The sequence below is a fragment of the Fringilla coelebs genome, assembly GCF_963513975.1.
Source record: "Fringilla coelebs genome assembly, chromosome: 2".
NCBI classification, from domain to species: Eukaryota; Metazoa; Chordata; class Aves; order Passeriformes; family Fringillidae; genus Fringilla; species Fringilla coelebs.
Window position 1 is genome coordinate 39211355 of NC_140029.1, and position 19490 is coordinate 39230844.

General features: G+C 41.5%; 2 protein-coding genes across 2 annotated transcripts in view; one reads left to right on the forward strand and one right to left on the reverse strand.

Annotated features, from left to right (window-relative positions):
* GGACT (gamma-glutamylamine cyclotransferase) overlaps positions 1–3971 on the forward strand; it is a 28068-nt gene extending 24097 nt beyond the window's left edge. The window contains exon 2 of the mRNA XM_084201348.1: positions 808–3971. Within this exon, the coding sequence (XP_084057474.1) occupies positions 825–1298 (474 nt within the window). The 5' untranslated portion in view covers positions 808–824 and the 3' untranslated portion in view covers positions 1299–3971. The remainder of the gene's footprint in view (positions 1–807) is intronic.
* Positions 3722–19490, reverse strand: part of PCCA (propionyl-CoA carboxylase subunit alpha) — a 270787-nt gene continuing 255018 nt past the window's right edge. Inside the window, exons 23-24 of the mRNA XM_084201347.1 lie at positions 7349–7426; positions 3722–4074 (exon numbers count right to left, since the gene is read on the reverse strand). Coding sequence (XP_084057473.1) covers positions 4006–4074; positions 7349–7426 — 147 coding nt within the window. The 3' untranslated portion in view covers positions 3722–4005. The remainder of the gene's footprint in view (positions 4075–7348; positions 7427–19490) is intronic.

A 19490-nucleotide genomic window follows, 5' to 3' on the forward strand; every position in this document is an offset into this window, starting at 1 on the left:
CAGAAATGATGGAGGACAAACATAGCACAGTGTGAAAAAATAATGCAGGAACTATGAAGGTACCCTTCCCCCTGTTATGTTTCAGTAAAGCCAGTCTTTTATCCCATTTAAACCAATTTTGAGTGTTTCACGCTCACAAACAAATGGTTGTTCAGGGTCTGTTTTCAGGAGAGGGCTCAGAGATGTGCAGACCGGCTACTCGAGGTGATTTAACACTTCGGGATGTATGTCTGGGGAAGAGAGGAGGAACACAGCTTTACCTGGTTTCTCTGCCAGCAGCCTGGCTTCCAGTTTCTCCCTTGGCCCCACAGCTTGCTGTTCAGCATTTGTCTGTTACTCAGCAAGCGGGACCTCGGCGCTGGCATTATTGCAAACGCACCAGCACGTCCATGAGATGACTCCACACCAGGTTACACTTGCTTTTGGGGAGTCACTGAGCATGACAGCACACATTTGCTGCAGCACAGCTCCCATAAAGGTGAGAGAGAGAAAAATTAAGAAAGATTTAGAGTTTTTCCTGGAGGTCAGGGATGTGTTGGCTGATGTTTGGGATTCCTTAGAGAATGTCATTTGGTTACTGCAAAGAACTGCAAAAGGCTGAATTTCTCCTGGTCTCTGTTTTTCACTGGTGCAGTTGTCTGAAAAGTTTCAAGATCCTTGAACTGAGTATGATACTTAAATGTGGTATAGGACTATGAGACCACTTTTGCCCGTGCCAGAACAGCCTTTTGTGTAGGAGGTGCCCTGGCAGGGCCGTGGCTCTCCAGGGCACTGGCCCTGCGGGTAACAAACCTCTTTGTCTTTCAGCTGCTTTTGCAAGTACCATGGCCCGTGTCTTCGTCTACGGCACGCTCAAGAAGGGCCAGCCCAACTACAAGCACATGATCAACACGGCCAAAGGCCTGGCGAAGTTCCAAGGAAGGGGCCACACGGTGGAGAAGTACCCGCTGGTGATTGCAGGGAAATACAATATTCCTTACATGCTGAACATCCCGGGGACAGGCCACCACATTGCTGGGGAGATTTACTCTGTGGATGAGCAGATGCTGCAGTTCCTGGATGAGTTTGAAGGCTGCCCAGACATGTACCAGCGCACCCTGATGAGGATCCAGGTGGTGGAGTGGGAAGGGAAGGGCGGCCCGGGAGAGGCGCGGGCAACGGCCGACGGCGTCCTGGAGTGCTTCGTGTACAGCACGGCCACGTTCCCGCCCGAGTGGGTCGGGCTCCCCTACTATGACAGTTACGACTCCTCGGGGAAGCACGGCCTCTCCTACGTCCTACGGGAAAGCCGGGAATAGAAGCGGGAAGTGACGCGGCCTGGCCGAAGACATAGTGCTAAGCAGGTGTTGCTCGGTAACCTTTCCAGGAAAGCTGTAATGCCTTGTTATTAAAATACAGGAGCTCTCGTAACCTTCCCAACCCAGGAGCCTTGGCACTAGTGTTGAAGTCCTCCCCAGGCAGTCAGTGTCGTCCTGGCCCCCCCAGCCTGCTGCAGGTAACTGGGTTTGCACCAGGTGTAAAATAACTCCATGTGCACATTGGGTCTGGGGTCTAATTATTCCCTCAACTTCCCCCTTTGCCTTGGTGCGTAATAATGGAGGTTAGTGAAAGGCAGAGGAACGGATTAATTTTTTTTCCCTGAACTGAAAAAATGTGAAACTGATTTAAATGTCTGCAAAGTAAAGCACAACTCCTATTGAATATTGACTTGTAATGGGTTTAATAGGCTACTGTATGTAAACGGGGAAAGCTGATCAGATAACGTGGTGCTTCTAGACAAATAGGAAATTGCTGGAGAAAATGTAAAGATTATTCTCAAAGATTATTCATTGCAATGAGTTTTCTTCTGAACTGGAAAGGTGTATTTTTAAACCATGTTTAGTTTTAAAAGGCACTGTCAAGAAATACTGAGAGAATATAGGAGAGTTACATTTAAAACTGTATTTTAAATTTTATATTCTAAGCACTTTGAGTTCTGCTTCTGTTCACTGTAGGATTTGGGGGTGTGACTGTAGGATTTGGGGGTGTGTGTCTGTGTGCCTGTGTGTGTCTGTTTTGGGGGCTGTTGGGGACCAGGAAAAGCAAATCTACACTGGAGCCCTTGTGAGCACTTACTGTCAAGGTGATTTTTTGCCAAGCATTTTAATGCAGAACTTGCAACCATATGCAAACTGAGTTTCCTAAGGGGGGTAAAAATTGTATGTGCATTATAAAAATATCCAAAGGACCTGTATTGTGATTATTGCAACATTTAAATTGAGAAATATATATGTAAAGAAGACTGTTGTCCCCCTGACCCAACCAACTGTGCTGGTTTCTGTACAATCTGGAAAAACCGTGGCTTTCTGTTGTTATACTCCTGTGCCTTATATTTTTCTTCAGCTGCAGTGTCTGGTACAGATAGATTGTAAAGCTGCCAAAGGGAGGGGAGCCCGCATTGTATGCCATGCAGTGAGCCAAAGTACCATCAAATGCAGCAAGGATACAATTAAGAACAATATTGTACTTTTGCTTCACTGCCAGTAGCCCTGTGATGGCCAGAGGAGATCCGGGGTAGGGAATCAGCCTAAACTTTAGCAGTAGTAGGCACTGCTGCATCTCGTTTAGAAAAGCTTTTATGTTGCTGCAAAAAGCAAAACAAGTAACTTGCTAGTAGAAAACTTGTGTCTTTTTACAGTACTTGTCTGTTTAGGGCAGCCTGCAGAGACTGAACTGTGCCCCTTTGGGAAGGGGTAAGATGGCAGTAAGGAGACTTGTAAGGAGAGCTGCAGGGTGCCTGCCTCAGTTTCTCCAAGCTGCAAAAACTGAAAGGTAGTATCCAAACACTCTCCTTCCTCATCTTGATGAGTTTTCCCAAATCAGATCCCTGGACTACATATTCCCCCTCAGCCATGTGATGTAGTTAATTAGCAGTGTCTCAATAACAGGAAGAATGCCTCTTCAGTCAGAAGTTTTAAGCAGAATCAAACTTTCCTGGTTGAACATGAGTCATCAGCCCTGTCACCAACTGTTTTCAACCCTTACCTTCCAGTAAAGGGCCCAGACACCTCTGGCCAGAGGGTTTCTTTCTGGGAAATAGCAGGATTCTGCACATCCTGGGCAAGAAAATGAGAGCAGTCCCACTCCACTCTGGGGCAGTGGTCAAGGTCCCTTTGTCTCCCTTTCCTGTAAGCATTCAGGAGGAGGCCTGGTCTGAGGGACAGCACGTGCTCTTAGCAGTACCTTGGGGCAGCTAAAGACCTCTGAGAACAGTGCCAGCTCCTTCTGTAAAGGCATCCAGTAATCAGCATCAAGAAGTTAAGGGGTGGGGAAATTGAGTATGGAGGTTGAATATAAGAAGACAATTCCCTTACAACTTTAAATGAAAATACACGACAAATATCTGCACTAGCAAAATAAAGCCTCTAAGCTGTAATTTAAATCTAATCTATACAAAGCATTAAAAATATAATAATATAGAAGTATTTAAAATACAAGTAATTCTATAATAATTTATTATTAGTTAATATAATTCAAAATAAATCTGATCAGAATTTAAGCCATTGCTAGTACTCGTGCAGCACTTATACAGAGTAAAGGAGAACTGCTCAGTGGTTAATTTTTCATTCTTTCCAGCCATTTTGTACAGCCTGGCTGGGGCCTCAAACCAGGGACATTGCTGTGGAGAAGACAAATCAGATTTTGGCTTTTGTTGTGTTTTCTTTTTTTAAAAAAAAGAGGCTTTTCCTGTTTCAAAGCAGAAATGGTATTTTATTGATTTTATTTGATCCTGAAAAATCAAAGCATTACAAAGGTTATGTACAAGTATTTCTGGAAGTAAAAATCTGGGATCTGTTGCCAAGATTTAACATCTGTGTTTGCTGTCTTAACCACTGATACAGTAAATATGCCTGTATAAAATCTTGTGCATAGTACTGTCTGTTTTCTGTGTTGAATTGTCTTAATATTACTTTACAGATAAAAATAATAAAGGCTTAGTTAATTCAACAGTGTGGAGGCAACCTTTCATTCCAGTTCCACCAGCAGATCTTCTTCTCCAACGGTGTCACCAGTTTTGCAGTGCACAGCTTTTACCTAGGGTACAGAAACGGCAGAAGTTAAACCCTTCCTCGATAGCCTGGTGAGATAAATGGCTTGGCTGACGTGGTTGGTATTGCACAGAGCACTGTGTCTGCATGCACAGGGTGGTGGCCACTGTGCAGCCTGAGGTCACCCCAGGGACATAGATCCACCTGTGCTGCCAGGGCCTCGAGACACTGAGCGCTCAACCTCCAGTGCTCCGAGCCCAGCTGAGTTCTGAGGACCAGTGCTTGACAAATGGTGTCTACCCCTATCAGGGTATTCAGGCACCTACCATTAGGTTTGCTTGAAGACCTGAACGTCAGCTAGAGATGCCACTTATTAAAATGAAAATGCACCTTTTTTCACCTGGTTGCACTGCTCTTTATTTGTTTTAAATAGAGGACAGGCTGATTCTTCAATACTCATGCTGGGATGTTGCAATGAAATACTCCACCATTTCTTTAATTACAGTTTTCAAATATGGCAGAATTGGATTCAAATATGGCCGTGAAGTGGATTTGGTTTCTCTCTATCTCCAGAGAGTTGGGATAGATGATTCAAATCTGAATGGGGATCCTTTAACATAACTGAACTTGGAAAATGGCTGTCAAAATAAGTGCAACTATATCTATAGATGAATTACATACTACCATGCAGATTCCTGAATTTTAAAACACATTTTACACTAGTCCCTCACTTCCTCTGTAAAAGGCTGCAACATGTTTGAATTCCCTTTCAGCGCATGAAGCAATAGAAAATATTTGAAGCTGTATAGAGCTTGTTTCCAGTATTAATTCAGAGCTCTCACTGACATGCCCAAATCCTTGTTCAGCAGATAGCTCATTTTAATCATCCAAACACTACCCTGGGCTCCCGAAGGAAATGCACAGCATACCCCAAGTACCAGGCTATGATGGACACGCTGTTGCCCACATCCATGTTTGACAGCCTGAAGCCACGTGAGCTGTAAGCAGATCTCTGTAGCACAGGCACACTCACAGCACTGCTCCAGAAACGATGCTGAGCACGGGCAAAGACAGCGTGATACGTACAAACAAGGGCTTTATTTCTAAATCAGTAGCTGGGCAGCGTACCCAGTTGCTGAACCTCAATCTTCTAGGAGATGAAAGCAGTGTGAAAAACATTCTACCCCTTGCTTTTCTTTTTCTACAAAGCCAAGGTTCAGCAAACATTAGAGTTAACCAGTGTTTCAAACTCCCCAGCAATTTCTGCCGTGCAGCAGGGCCGACTCCTTGTGCTGACCCAGGCACAGCTGTCCTGGAGAAGACAGGAGGCTCCCCAGTTCATCTCCAGCTTTCTCTCATTTTTAAGCCACCTGCAGCTGGAGTAAACTCCAAGTAGATAAAAACAAGCCACTTTTCTCACAATTACAAACAGGAAGATGGGGTTTGATACAGAAAAGGAATTCAAGTCAGGAATGAAAATGGGAACGTCTTCCAGCTGAAGACAAATGAACCGAGTTTCAAAACACAGTTTCAAAGCATCAAAACATGGACTAACAGCCTGTGCCAAACATCCCATTCCTGTGGAGAGGCCAAGTTATTTTAGCACTCAGAGCCATGACTTTGCACTGCAGAACAGGATGAATTCTGTTTAGCAGCTTCATTTCTACACAGCCCAAAACCTTTGTGCTTATTCAAATTCTTAACATTCTAAAGGTCAAATAATGCGCTTGCGATTAAAAGGGGCGCAGCAAGGGGACACTGCAAGGCGCACAGGAGGCCTCCTGAATGACCTGAGCACCTTTCACATCCTACCTTGGAGGATCAATAAACCAAACACAGGTTTTATGTGGCATCTGTACTGAGTGAGTGGGAAATATTTATTTTTAGGAGAAATACAACAGGATGGTAAGGAACAGACCCATGGATTGCAGAACACCTTGGTGGGAAAGGGAAGGTTAAAGTGAAAAATAAATGGGCTGGGTGGGAGAGGGAATGGCATTTTAATTACAAATACTAGTTAAAATCAGTGGATGCAAAGAGCAGCAGTAAGGGGTTAAATAACAGCAGATGAAAAACTAAATGCTTGGAAATATTAATCAAGTGAGAAAATAAATTATATAGAAATTAATGCATGAAATAAAATAATAAAGTGGCAATGTTAGAGCAAAAGGAACGGGAACATACTCCTTCTCTCAGTATTTTTTCTCTTGAGACCCAATTTTGCACTGGATGCACTGGAAGAGGCAAGTCTGGGACCCAGCCTGGGTGACAATTTTAGAGCTGTGCCAAAAAAGCCTTTCTTGTAAACACACAAACAGTCCTTGGCATTGAGAGCCATCCTGAGATCTCAGCAAACGTTGCCAGTGGCAAACCCCATCCCTGCTGCAGTCAGGCTCCCTGCTGCCTCCATGTGGGCTGAAGGCTCCTGCCCTGGAGTTTGTGCCTCAGAGAGAGCAGAGGGGCTTGACCCCAGGCAGAGATGGGCTAGGGCAGGTTAGGAAACCAGCAATGGAGGAGAATATAACACAGATCCACACTATGCTCTCCCATTGGAAAGGATGGATCTGGGGCCCACCTCTTGGTGATGGTTTCAGGCTGTGAATTATAATCTGGCACAGGGATGCTCTGAAGTCCCAACCTGAGGTCTGACAGTCCTCAGACCAACTCGGGTTTAGGGCATGCTCCTGTCACATAAGCTTAACCAGTTCCCTGCCCAGAGTGCTGGTTTTAGCACATCCTACACTGCAGCAAAGTCCCAGCTCCAGTGCTGCAATGCTGATGCCTCAGAAGCAGGATAGGCTAATGCATAGCCTTGCAAAGCTTAACAAATGGGCAGATGTAGGCTTGATACTTAACAGTCACAATAATAAAAAAATTTGCTGTTTTCTCCCTCCTGCAAAAGCACTTTCTATGCCTTGTTCTGGGTGGGTTTTTTTAAATGACAAATTATTTGCCATTAAATAATTAACTGGCAAAGAGATCTCTCTTTTCTGGAAAGATGAAATTCGGAGAAATGGTCTGCAACACCTTTCAATTCAGCTTGGCATTGTAACATCACACAAAACAAATAATTTAGGAGAAAGAGTTACATGAATTTCCGAAGCCAGTAAAACTATTTCCTGCTGTGCTATCTAAGGCTCCGAACTACTTAACAGCATTCACAGCAGATGCAAATGTTACAAAATTAAAGACACCTCACTTTGAAAGACTTACAACAATCAGACTTAATTCCTTAACAACCAGAATCCTCCTTTTTTTCTTTTTAAATTCTATCCTGTTGACAAGTTGCATATGGTTTTAAGTGACCTAAGATGGCTTACCTTGCCTGTTTTAGCAGCAATCATACTGTTCTGCATTTTCATTGCTTCAATTACACAAATCTCTTGACCTTCCGAAACCTGATGAAATTCAAGCAGTACAAAATGAGAATAGAGGATTCAAAATGTTCTAAGTGTGATGATTCTTATGGAAAATAAAAGGATTATTTCATCAAATGCTATAAAGACTTTCATTACACAAGTCAGCCAGTCACACAGTCACAACACCAATGGCAATCACAAAATTGGCAGCAAAATAAGGGGGGAAAAAATCAGCTGCTTAAAACTATTACCCCAGCCAAACCTGAAAGGCTCCTCTCCCATCCCATCCATTCAGCTCCAGATTCCACAGTTCACACCACCACAGATCAACATCAATTAAACGTAGAGCAAAATCTAATTTGTGCATTTTTGACCAAGGAATTTCTGCTTTGCTTCCCTGGTGCAGGGCCCTCAGAAGCCAAAAGTTCCTTCTTGGCAGGTGTCCGGGGCAGCTTGGGCTGCAAGGTCCAGCAGTACCCAGTGGGCTGATGCTGAGGAGAATGTGTCACTTCTGCACATGGCAGCCTCTGATGGTGGCTGATGACTTTGGACTGACAGAAAGGAGCACATCAGTGAGGAGCCACCAGCTCTCATCCACGGGGGAGGCACAGTGAGACAAATGCATCACTTTCACCACAGCTCTGAGCTTTTCAAAGGAAACACTGAGGTTTCCTCTTTCTGTTTGTGTCTTGCTAGCATGTGCAAGCTCGAGGTCACTAGGAACCCACTGGGCTGCTCTGCTGGGCTCCCTGTGCCTCTCAGTCAGATCCTCCCTCCAGTGGATCACTTGGACCTCTTTGCACAGAGGAAACTGCTGCTCAAGGCTGGACAGTGGCTGTGGAGGCTGACTGAACACGAGAGGCAAAACACGGGATTTGGAATTTACCCAGTGTAACCCAGCCATCAGCTGGTCATTCCCCAAAGATGATGCATGCCAGGGAGGAAGGGTGCCAGGACCTACATTTTGGACCTGTCCTATGGGATGCCTGGCTCCGAGTGCCCACTGCAAGCCTTTTCACTGGGCTCTTTTGCAGATGGAATCTGCTATTCCCTCAATTTCTCAGCAAGTTTGGGAGGCTTTCACTCTGATGTCCAAGTTTCATGAAACAGGGTAATCTGAAACCTGCAGAAATCTGGTTTATGTGCTGTTATATGTGCCAGTGCCAACAAAATGTTTGTTTATATACACACATACACACACATAGATATATTTCTCTAATTACGTGTAAAATGAATAATACATATTTAAGAACAAGTGTGTACCACTTTGGAGGAATATACTAACAGACAGATGTGAAGTCAGAGATCAAATGTACATTGAATGAAGAACTTTGCAAAAATTTAAGTAAAGCTATTTTTTCACTAGCTGACTAAAAAGCACTGATATCTGCCTATGGATTCTGAGCAAAACAAAACAAAAGCCATTACATTAAAAGGTGCTTACACACCCTTTCTCCAACAGACTGGCAACAACAGTAGGAGAGGTTTTGGAGGGTAAATATGGAAAGCATTTGCTATGGGAATATGGTGTACTAACTGGATACAGAGAATAACCAAAACCCAACACTTACCCTGCAGAAATTCCATCCTGAGCTTCAGGCAAGCAGTTAAGTCATTAGCAGGTGTTCAATTTGGTGAATAGTATCAAAGACTTGTTATTTCCCCGTCTTTTGTCTCCTTCCTTCCACACCTGCTGCTCTGCCCAAAGCCTTGAACCAGCAGCTCACTCTACCTTTCCTTTCTTCTCCTCTCCTTTTCCCTACCTCATTACTTTTCTCCCATCTGCCCTGCACTTCCCAAACATTTCTGAGGTTATGAGGAAGCAATGAATATCTACTTTGGATTCAAAGAGAAAGGGAAAAAACAGGCAAGAAATTTTGTTGGAAGAGGTTTTTCTTACTAATGCTGTTTTTAAAATATGCATTTCAGAAACAACTTTGCCACCCTCTGGTTAAGCTCTGCTATCAGAGAGCCAAGACAGGCCTCTAGAGGTTGCTGAAGACTGAGATGCTAAGGACAACAGATCTAAATTCAGTGGCCTAATTACAAGACCACAAGAAACTCTCTCCTAGAGCAGTTACATTTAACTGTGACGTGGCTTCATCAGGAGGATGGTGTGCAAATGAACCACTCAGCAATTACCTAAACAGAGTTCTGGAAACACATCTATGGGAAAAGTAGGGAATTGTCTCAGCAGATCTAAAGTATGGTGCTAAAATGGCAGGAAGCGTTAGTGATTGTGGGATGGAAATATCCCTTAATCTGAATTTCTTCTCAGTTTCCCCTCTTCCTCAAAAATAAAGTTTTTGTGTTTTATATAATGCATGCTGGGGTTGATGACAGACGACACAGTGTCTGGGAAGGAAATAACCCCCTGAACCCACAAAACTTACAGTCGAAGTATCCTGTTCACATCTAGTCTTACTAATTTGAAAGGAAGGAGGCACTTTCAGCAGGCACCACGTGTGAAAATGCTGTGGCAGTACTTCTGATGATGTGCAATTTGTTGAAAATTATCTTGGTGCAAGTGTCACTTAAGCACAGAAGTTTAATTACTGTTCTTATGTTAAACCTTTACAGCTCCACTCATTGTGTTGAAAAGCGACAAATCCTAAAATTAGGCACTTGTATCTCTCTTTCCTCTTTTTCAGTCTTTTGGGCATTGTCCAGGTTCTTTCATTCCATAATTGCACATTTCATTTTGCCTGTTATTTAGCCTGCAAATGAAAACCGCAGAGATGTGTACAAGTTCTTGCTGCCTAACTTATTTAAGGATTTATCTGGACCACTTTTAATGCTGTATTTTCATTCTATAATTTATTTCTTTCAGTGGATGGTAAACCAGTGAAAACCACCATCTTTACATTTCCATTTAGAGAGGTCTCAGTGATGACCCAAATCTGTCAAAACAGGCAACTAAAATCAAACAAAAAAAAAAATCTAATTTCTTTGAACCAAGTAAAGTAAAAGGGCTCCTTTTCTTGAAAGAGATTAATCTCAGGTATCTTTTCCACAGAGTTACACCACAGACAAATCGACCTTTACGTTGCTTGGTATATCAGAATAAATGAGTGATTAACTGCTCGACCTGCAGTCTGCATTTTAGCGGTTTATTTCTGCATGGTGCAGTTCAAAGAGTGAAAAGTGAAAAAGAAACAGAAAAGAGAAAGAAAAAAAAAAAAGGAAGAAAAAAGATCATTGAAGAGGAGGGTACTTATCATCCCGATGCTGCTAACAATTGCAATGTGAATTTGGGACCAGTCAATGGTGCTGTTAGAGTCACTCAGGTACCGCACGGTGGTTGTTCCCTCAGCTGGCCAAAAGGTTACACACAGGACAGGGAACTGTTTCCAGTCATTTCCCAACCAAGCGACTCACGCCACAGGCTGGGAGCGGAATGTGGGAAGCAGCAAGGCCGACCTGCTCCTGTTGCACCTCCACGAGGAGCACAAAGATTACCCGCACTCAGAGCTAGGGCTCTTTAGAGCTCAGGATCACAAAAAGACGGCGCACAGCCGAGGGCGCGGCGAGCGCAGGATCTCTGTGAATACGGTGCGCTTTCTGCAGACTTTGGTGCGTCATGCCATAAAGACTTAATGATTGTGACAGGACGTCTCCCATGTTAGGCTTACAAAATGGTCACAAGCCCCACAAGTCTTTCTGATAAACCCAATGGGCGCTGATGTATTTCCCCCCTCTCCGTCTAATTGGTGTAAAGTTTGCAGATCTGAATCACCGATCTTTTATCCAGCTTGCTGCGTCCTCTCCTTTGACACGAGGTCAGGGTTCACATTCGCATCCGATTATCGAAGTGGCACTCATTAACCGGCAGCCTGCCTCGCACCAAAATGAGTTCGCTGGAAGGGGAACTCGGCCCATTTACTCAGCAGATTTCAGCATTTTAAGGAGGCCTGAATGTCACACAGTATTGCTACGTTTTGAGGAGTTTCAGACATCTCCAGCTGATGATTAATTGTGAGTGATGGGAAATAAAATCCAGTAAAGCCAGCTGCTTGCCATGGTCGGCAAAATTACTATAATGGATATAGGCTGCCAATTTTCCAGTTTTACTGGCAAGTCTTCCAAGTGTAATTAAGGGAAGTTATAAATGATATGGAAATCTATCAAGTCCCATTTATTTTCAGAGGACTCTTTCCCCTGAGACTTTTATCTTCAAGCTTATAGTTTGCTTTGTTGTGCTAATGATTTAAACCACTTCTTATTTCTGATTAAAGCCCCCAATATCCTTCACAAGAAGTTAGATCCACTTTATTCAGAAAGATTTAAAGAAACAGAAGCCTTTTTAAAGTTGTGTTTGTAAGCCATGCTGAGCTCCCACTTCCTCTTTGGAGGCATAACAGAGCATCCTCCATCTTAGGCACCTCACTACCATCTGGATTTCTGCTTCTGACAAACTCTGGGGACTGAGAAGGATTTGGTGGGGGAGAAAGGGGAGAAAAGAGTTGATTTATTAAAAAAATAAAATTAAAAAATCCCACCAACAATAAAACCCCAACTTGCCTCCCAATCCTAAATCCTTCAAAAACAAAGGTTGTAGGTGCTGCTTAGACACCAGGCATTTAGCAGAGAGTGGTGTTGCTCACTAATGTTGTTTGATTTGGAATAAAAGCATGAAAATGATGTGCAAAGGCCTAAAATTGGAGATGTAAAGGATGACTGCACAGTATTCCATTTCTCAATTTCATCCTTCAGAGCCACAAAATGGGGGTGATACAGTTACTGGATGAGATTTACAGTAACAGCTGTGGTCTTCCCACACAAGGGAGGACCTTCTAATGGGCTAAGGTCTGTTTTGAACAGACGGGGAGTAGCAAAACAAGGTTCCCTATTAAGGGTGTGCAGTAATATTCCTGATAAAGAAAATGAGTAGTGGTAGTCAGATTGCTTTAAAAGACCTAAATCTCTTTTTGCTGTTAAAAAAAAAAAATACTAAAGCTATTTTAGAAAGTGCTAGCTGCTAAATAAATGAAAGACATGTAAATGTAAGGGTTTGTTTTTTCCTTAATCTCCTCCCCACAAAGTGTAAAGAATGCATAGGAACCAGTGCCAGGGGCATATGGCTTTCTCCTGTGCTGAACATTCATACAAAAGACAGGTTCATCAGTCATTGGAGTATCTGGATAAAAAATTAGCTCCTGATGGATGGTATTTAGAGCTTACCTGCTGCTAGTACATTACCAGAGAAGCACAGGTTTTGAAACCCACATGACATTAGAAACTGCAGACCATGAAATACCCCACGTGCAGGCGCGCTCATAATGTACGCCAGGTTATACAACATAAGAAATAAGCTATTTAAACCCTCTGCCTAAAATTGGGCCCGCTGCAAGGAACCCTGGGTCAGCCCTACACAGGCCAATTAATGCACAGCATCTGCTGTATAGAAGCCGTGCATGAAGCACTTCCGAATGATTTCAGCAATTAAAAGAAAACTGTTTCCTGCCTGTTTTGACAGCAACTGTTTCAATGCAAGAGTGAGCACCAAATCATTGTGTGCAGCTGAAAAAATTAAGTCTCTTTTTTTTATCTTGTGAAAAGGAGGTGGGAGGGATGAAGATTTCTTATGGAATCGGATCATTCTTTTGTTGTCCGACATTCTGTGTTTTTCTGCCAAATTAGACAGAAGGCTCCGAGGGTTTACGGGGCCCTCTACAGTATCACCTTCTGGTGCACTGTGGCTCCCTAAAAAGACAGATCAATATCAACCCTGCTGATTTGCCTACAAAAGTGAAAATCCCTCAATTACATTTTTAAGACCATTATATTTAGAACACAGGTGCTCTGATGCGGAACATTTTTAAGGCTCTTGGAGCTGAAGTGGAAAAAAACAATGACAGCCCGAAGCAAATACGAGCTTAGATTTGGTTAAAAGTGAAGTGAGAGTTGTGTTTTATTGGTATCTCCTTCCTCATCTTTGGGAAGACACCAGTAAACATCACTCACAACTTCCACTATTCTGCAGCTTATGTCCCTGTTGAGCCGTTTAAGTGAAAAGGGACACTGCAAGATAGTGCCATACGAAAGAGAGTTATCCTCTCTTGTAGCCTTCTGCAAAACAACTGCAAACATGCACCTTGTTTGTGCTTGTGCAAAATCCCTGAGCAGCGAATTAAGCATACATTCACTATTTATGAAGATACTGGGAATTTTGTTTGTTTATTTGTTGTTTAAACTTAGTCCATGCTGGTATCATTCCCTTCCCAGATTTTTTTTTCTCTCTGACTTACTGGCAATCTGGCAGTCAGTATCCAAGAAGAAAACAAATCAAGAGGAATTGGATAAGCAACAATTGCAATTCCTTGGTATTGTCCATTACCATGTAAAATAATTAGTGCAAGTTTCCTCTTCTTTCCAAATTAACTTTGAAACCAGAGCTACAGAACTGCAAATATAATTAGCAGCAATTAATAGTACTTGACAAATCATTACTAAACTTTTTTTGCCACACTCCTTTAAGGAATGAAGCTGAACATAGCACATCCCACATCTCCTGACCTCTGACTAAAGGTCACTGATGTCCCCCTGACAGCAATCAGCACTGGTCATTGCACTCCCACTTATCCAAAACACGCTGTCCCAACTGCCTCTGCCATCCCAGGGTGCTGGGCAAGTGATATTCAGGCAGAGCACTTCTGGGCTATTCTTCTGCTAACTCAGCCTAATCTATATCAATCAACTTTTTTAGTAACAGCTAAAAAGTTGTTTATTACTTGAAAAGGCAAAGCACACCAAAATAATAATAATTAAAAAAAGTATTAATTCTTCTCAAAGGATTGGTAACATTTTTTTCTCCTAAGAAGAGACTCTAATAATATTGACTATTTCTAACTTATCATAATAGGATTTCCTTCTTAAGTACACTGTACTGGAACAAAAATCTCAGACTGTGCAATTGCATAAAATATATAGTAAAATTTTTTTCAAGTCAAATATAAAAAAATACATTATGAAATATAATTATAGTTAATTTTTTTTCAATGTAACTACAATTATTACTCATGGCCCCATGTAATAAGAATGGTGAAATATTTAATTACTTTTACTCTGGATATTATACAACCACAAACATTTCCTGTTTACCAACAGGGTTTTTTCCCCCAAAAGATAAACCCCAAGAAAATTGTCAAATACACAGAATCATAAAAACTATGTAAGGTTCGTAACCATATTTTGTCAAGTTTGCAAATTCCCTTCAACTGACAAGTGGAGTTTATATTTGCTCTGAAGAACAGGAGTGAGGAAAGGAGGAAAAGGGAAAGAAAATGGGAAGAAAACAAAAGAAAAAAAACATTCATACACAAGAGAAAAGTAGTATTTGAATTAAATAATATCTTACTAAATTATTGATACCATATTTATCCAAATGGAATGGGAAACTTAAGCAAAGACATTTTTTCTGTTTTAACCTGGATGTTGTTTCTCTGCAATAAATTCCAATTAGTATAAGATTTGAAAAGAGGAATTTTTTTTAGGATTTTTGAGGTCTGAATGACCAATACAGCTTTAAAAAACACACAACTGCCTGATGGCAACAGGTAAGGTTAAAACATCACCTTTTCTTTCACACGAATGAATGAAGTAGTGACAAACAGAATTTAGAAAGCTCTTTTGTTTTGCTTTTTAGTAGTGAGCATTTCAGCAATAGAGGTCAAACAAAACATATTTTCTCATAGCAAAAACTTCCCAAGGCTTGTGAGATAGAAAATTGTGAATAAAGATTTTCTTAAAAACGATTCTTCTAAAGAATAACAAGAGAAATTGAAATAAAATGCATACAGCTGAACTGAAAGATGAATGCAGTTTAAAACTTTTTAAATTACTTTTAAAAGGTGGGAACACAGTAGTGTCTTTTGTAAGTTCTACAACTAAAAAAGGAGCCTTCAAGTTACCTAGTTTTGAAATTACTGAGACAATTATCATCTACTTTTAACAGCTGACATTTTGGTAGGAAAATATTCATCCCATGCAGTATTAATGCCCATAGTACACTAGCTGAAATCATAAGGAATTTTTATATGAGAAAAGTACATTTAAAAAATGGCTTGAATGGTGATGACTTCCAAAACCTGGAATTATCTTAATCTACTGGAAAGAGAGGCAATTTAGAAACTTTGGTCAAAATAATTAATTGTCTTCTTTTGGCTGTAGTCCTTAAAGACTCAGAAACATTGGAGTGTTCACCCAGGGGTGCTTTCCTTTTGCATATTTAAGTGTGGGGGGGACTCACTAAAGTGATTTAGGCTGCCAGTTATTAGGCATTAGCTTATTGACCAATGCTCAGCTTAGTAACAACACCTGTCCTGGCTAATGTTACTAGAAAGGAAAAACAACCAACAGAAACATACAGCTAAAAGAAAAACACATTTGCATCCCTGACAGACAGGAAACTGAAAAAGCAAAAGCTATGTTCATAGGTGAAAATATAGCAAAGTCTGCAAAGCAATCAGGACAGCTAAGATCGCTGTTGCTGTGGACAGTTTAGACTACCAAATTTGGAATCAGTAGTGGGAACACTTTGGGTGTGTCTGCTTTAGGACAACAACACTGCTTTACCTGTGCAACCATTAGGATCTAGAGCTTTTCCCCCGCCTGCACTTTCAGTGCACAGAATCCTACATGCACAAAAACCACACCAAACAACTCAACCCAAAGAAGTATTTTCAAGAGCCTGCCCATGTCCTGCTCTCTGAGTAAATAAAGGAATTTGTGTAGCTTTAGTAGTTTTTATGGTGCTGTGTTTGTGGTAGCTATGGTGAGATTAGAACCATGTGCAGTGCCTTCTCCACACTGGCATAAAAATCCTGCTGTTTGCTACCAGGACTGGCTTGTGATGCCACCAGGGTTAGTGAAAACAGAGTGAATTACTTGCCTGGACTCTTGAAGTCCAGTGGTTTCTCTGGCCTATGGCACCGTGAGGAACCAAAAAGTAATTAATTCTTCCAAAACCAAATTTCATCCTAATGCATACAATCATTAACAACTACTTAGAAAACAAATACACAAACACCCTCATTCCCCACTAAGGGATATATTTCCTATATTAATGGGACTGTGTTATGAGGAATGTAATCTAAATTTAAGTCTTCTTTCCCTAAATAATATTAACCTTCTTTCTAGTCAGCCAGATTTCTGTTTCATTGTTTATGTTGCTTTCTGCTTCTGAGCGCCTTCATTGTGCTTCCAGGAATAACTGAGTGACAACTAATTACAGTCTTCTGATCACATGAAGGAAAATAAAGAAAGTAGAAAGTAACTAAAAACCTAAAGAAATTGGCAGCATCACAAGTTCTGCTTCTCTCTAAATGACAAACAGCACTTCCCCACTGTGTTACTAAAATCTACAGATCATCTTACAGACAAAAGAAAATAAATTCCTTGCATATGCAATATCTTTTGGCAAAAAATAAATTGAAAACTGCTTATCAGACCAGCTGGATAGAGGATGCTCACACAATCTTCCATCAGGCTTCACCAGACCAAAGTATTTCTCAGCAACAGCAGCCTAAAGAGAACACTACCCTTCAAGTAAAAACAATGACACATCGGGTGGGGAAAAGGAACCCAGAGATCAGCACTGCCCCCTCGTTTGGCTCCGGAAACACGGAGAGGGACTAACAAAGCCATGTGCTTTACCTGGCCGGGCGCGGTGCCCTGGAGCTGAACCGTGGGCAATAAACACGGGTTTGCAAGCACGGCCAGTCACACAAAGATGAGGTGACCCTCTCTCGGCGCTTCTTCACCATTTGTAAAGTTACACCTGAAGGAGGGGGATGGCAGCTCAGCTCCCTGTGCTGCTGACCGCTCTGAGAGCGTCTCTGTGAGCACAGGGACTGTGCTGCACTGACACTGTAGTGCACAGCTCACAGCTTAGGGCAAGCAGTCCCAGGGCAGCTCTAACCTGACAGCTTTATTGCTAACAGCAGCAACACCTGAGGGGAAGGATGGACAACTACCTCACCTTCTCCCATTTTTCAGCTGTGCTGTTTCCACACACCGTGCAAATCTGAGCTGCCAAACCCACTGGCAAGCGCACAGAATAGGAGCTACTTAAATTCCCATTTCTCCAGCGCACTAAGGAAACTAGACTTTTCTCAAGCAGTGCAACAAAAAGAGCTGCATTTATCAAGGAGCTACAGTTCCCTGCCCATCATGCCTTCAGCAGCTGTAGTGGGTGAGCTGGTTTGTGACAGACAGCCAAGAGGAGTAATCTGAATCCCACCATCCCACTGCTTATTCAGAGCCGATAGCTGATGTTACCCTCATTCGCTGCCTGGCTCGCTTTTTTTCTGCCGTTTTGACACTAGTCCTGAAAAGGAAGGATTTAAGCTAAACCCTTTTCAATAACGAAAATGTGTTTTTTGCAATTAAAGCCACACAATTAGCAATGACAAGCTCAGGTCAGCAGAACATAGATTATGCTGTTCAAATGCTCTGCCACTCACTGCCTCCAGCAAAAAGCTGCAGGAGAGGAGAAGGGAAAAAAGAAATCTCACACACATTATTTAACAACTTGTGCTCTGATGCACAGCACCACTTGTAGATTTGTAGAGGGAGGTTCATTTATTTATTTACTTAAAATCCCTTAGGCTCTGGCCTCCTTCTCCACTGATTATGTTCTTTCAAGACAACAAGAACTATTCTTCAAGGCAAGAAGGCTGGAAACATTTAGAATTAACTTCTCAAAAATAAATATTAAACAAATGTTTAAAGTCTTAAAATCCTTGACTTAAAAATGTTTCCCCTAATTCTTCACAAAAAATATTTGCTTATCATCGTTCTCATTCATCTACTTGTTTTGCCCTTGACAAAGAAAGTAGATTCCTCAGTCCATGTCATGACATAAAGAATATTTTAACTGAATACTGTTCTTTTGTTTTAAAATGTCTAAACTGTGTGTGTGCATGTATAGATCATAGACAAGAAAGCTAAGTGTAGAAGCTAAAAGAATTTCTAATTTCTTACCAGCTTAACTTAGACCTTTTTAGTCTGAAATGTCTTTATTTCATTACTACAAACATTGGCACCTACAGATCTTTAATATTAACATGATGACTCTGTTTTCTCTGTACAGACAGAAACAACCATATATTTTAAAAGCAAAGGTGGTATCATAGCAAAACTAAGCAAATATACCACTTTGCCAGCATGATCTATGACTGCCATGGAATAAGTGCAATCCTGATTTTGAATTTCAGATCTTGATCCCATTTTTGAATCATCTTTCAAGAAAATCTAGGTTTCACTGCCATAAATTATGAACCCTGTAACTGAAGCTTCTGTTTCTATCTAAGGGCTACCATACATGTTTATGGCATCATTTAATTCACGACAGTACTTTAAAATCAATATGCACGATCTGATTCAAATACTTCAGTATCTGCTCTCACTACCTGATTTTCAATGGTTATGAGACATAAGGGCCACAACCTTAGAAATAACAGATGATACAGTGTGGTAGAATTTCATATAAAGCTGAGCTCAAGACAGTGTTTGTACACAACTTTAAAACAAAAATTTGATTCCAACTCAATGTGAGGTGAGGAGGACTGGAAATCCCCAAACCAGCAACAGCATAATCCCTTGCCCTGCTGTATGGCAAGTTCATTCCTTCTGCAAGACAAGAAGACTACCGCATAAGCCTGGAAATTCCCAGCACAGAATTCCCAACTCATGTGTCTTGCAAAACAATAACAAAGGGCTTCTTAAACAAAAACTAAAAAACCCCAAAAAAATAGGTACAGTTAAATATCTGTCCCATGTCCCCTTTTTTTCAAGTAATATTTTCATTACTTCAGGGCAGAAAATCAACAATTTCCTCCTGCTAGCACTAATAGCTTTTTTATATAGATATAGATGGATAGATAGACAGACAGATAGATACACACACACTTATGTGAATTTACTTACCATTTTCTCCCTTGTACCTGTCCTGCCCCTCAAGGTATTTGGGATACAAAACCAAGCTATCTCTTTGAGTTTCTGCTATGAACTTGTACCAGGCTGAATTTTTTTCTTTTAAAGCCAGTTTAATTTGAATGGGTTTTCCTTCATAGTTTTTAAAATTCAAACTAAAAACAGCACA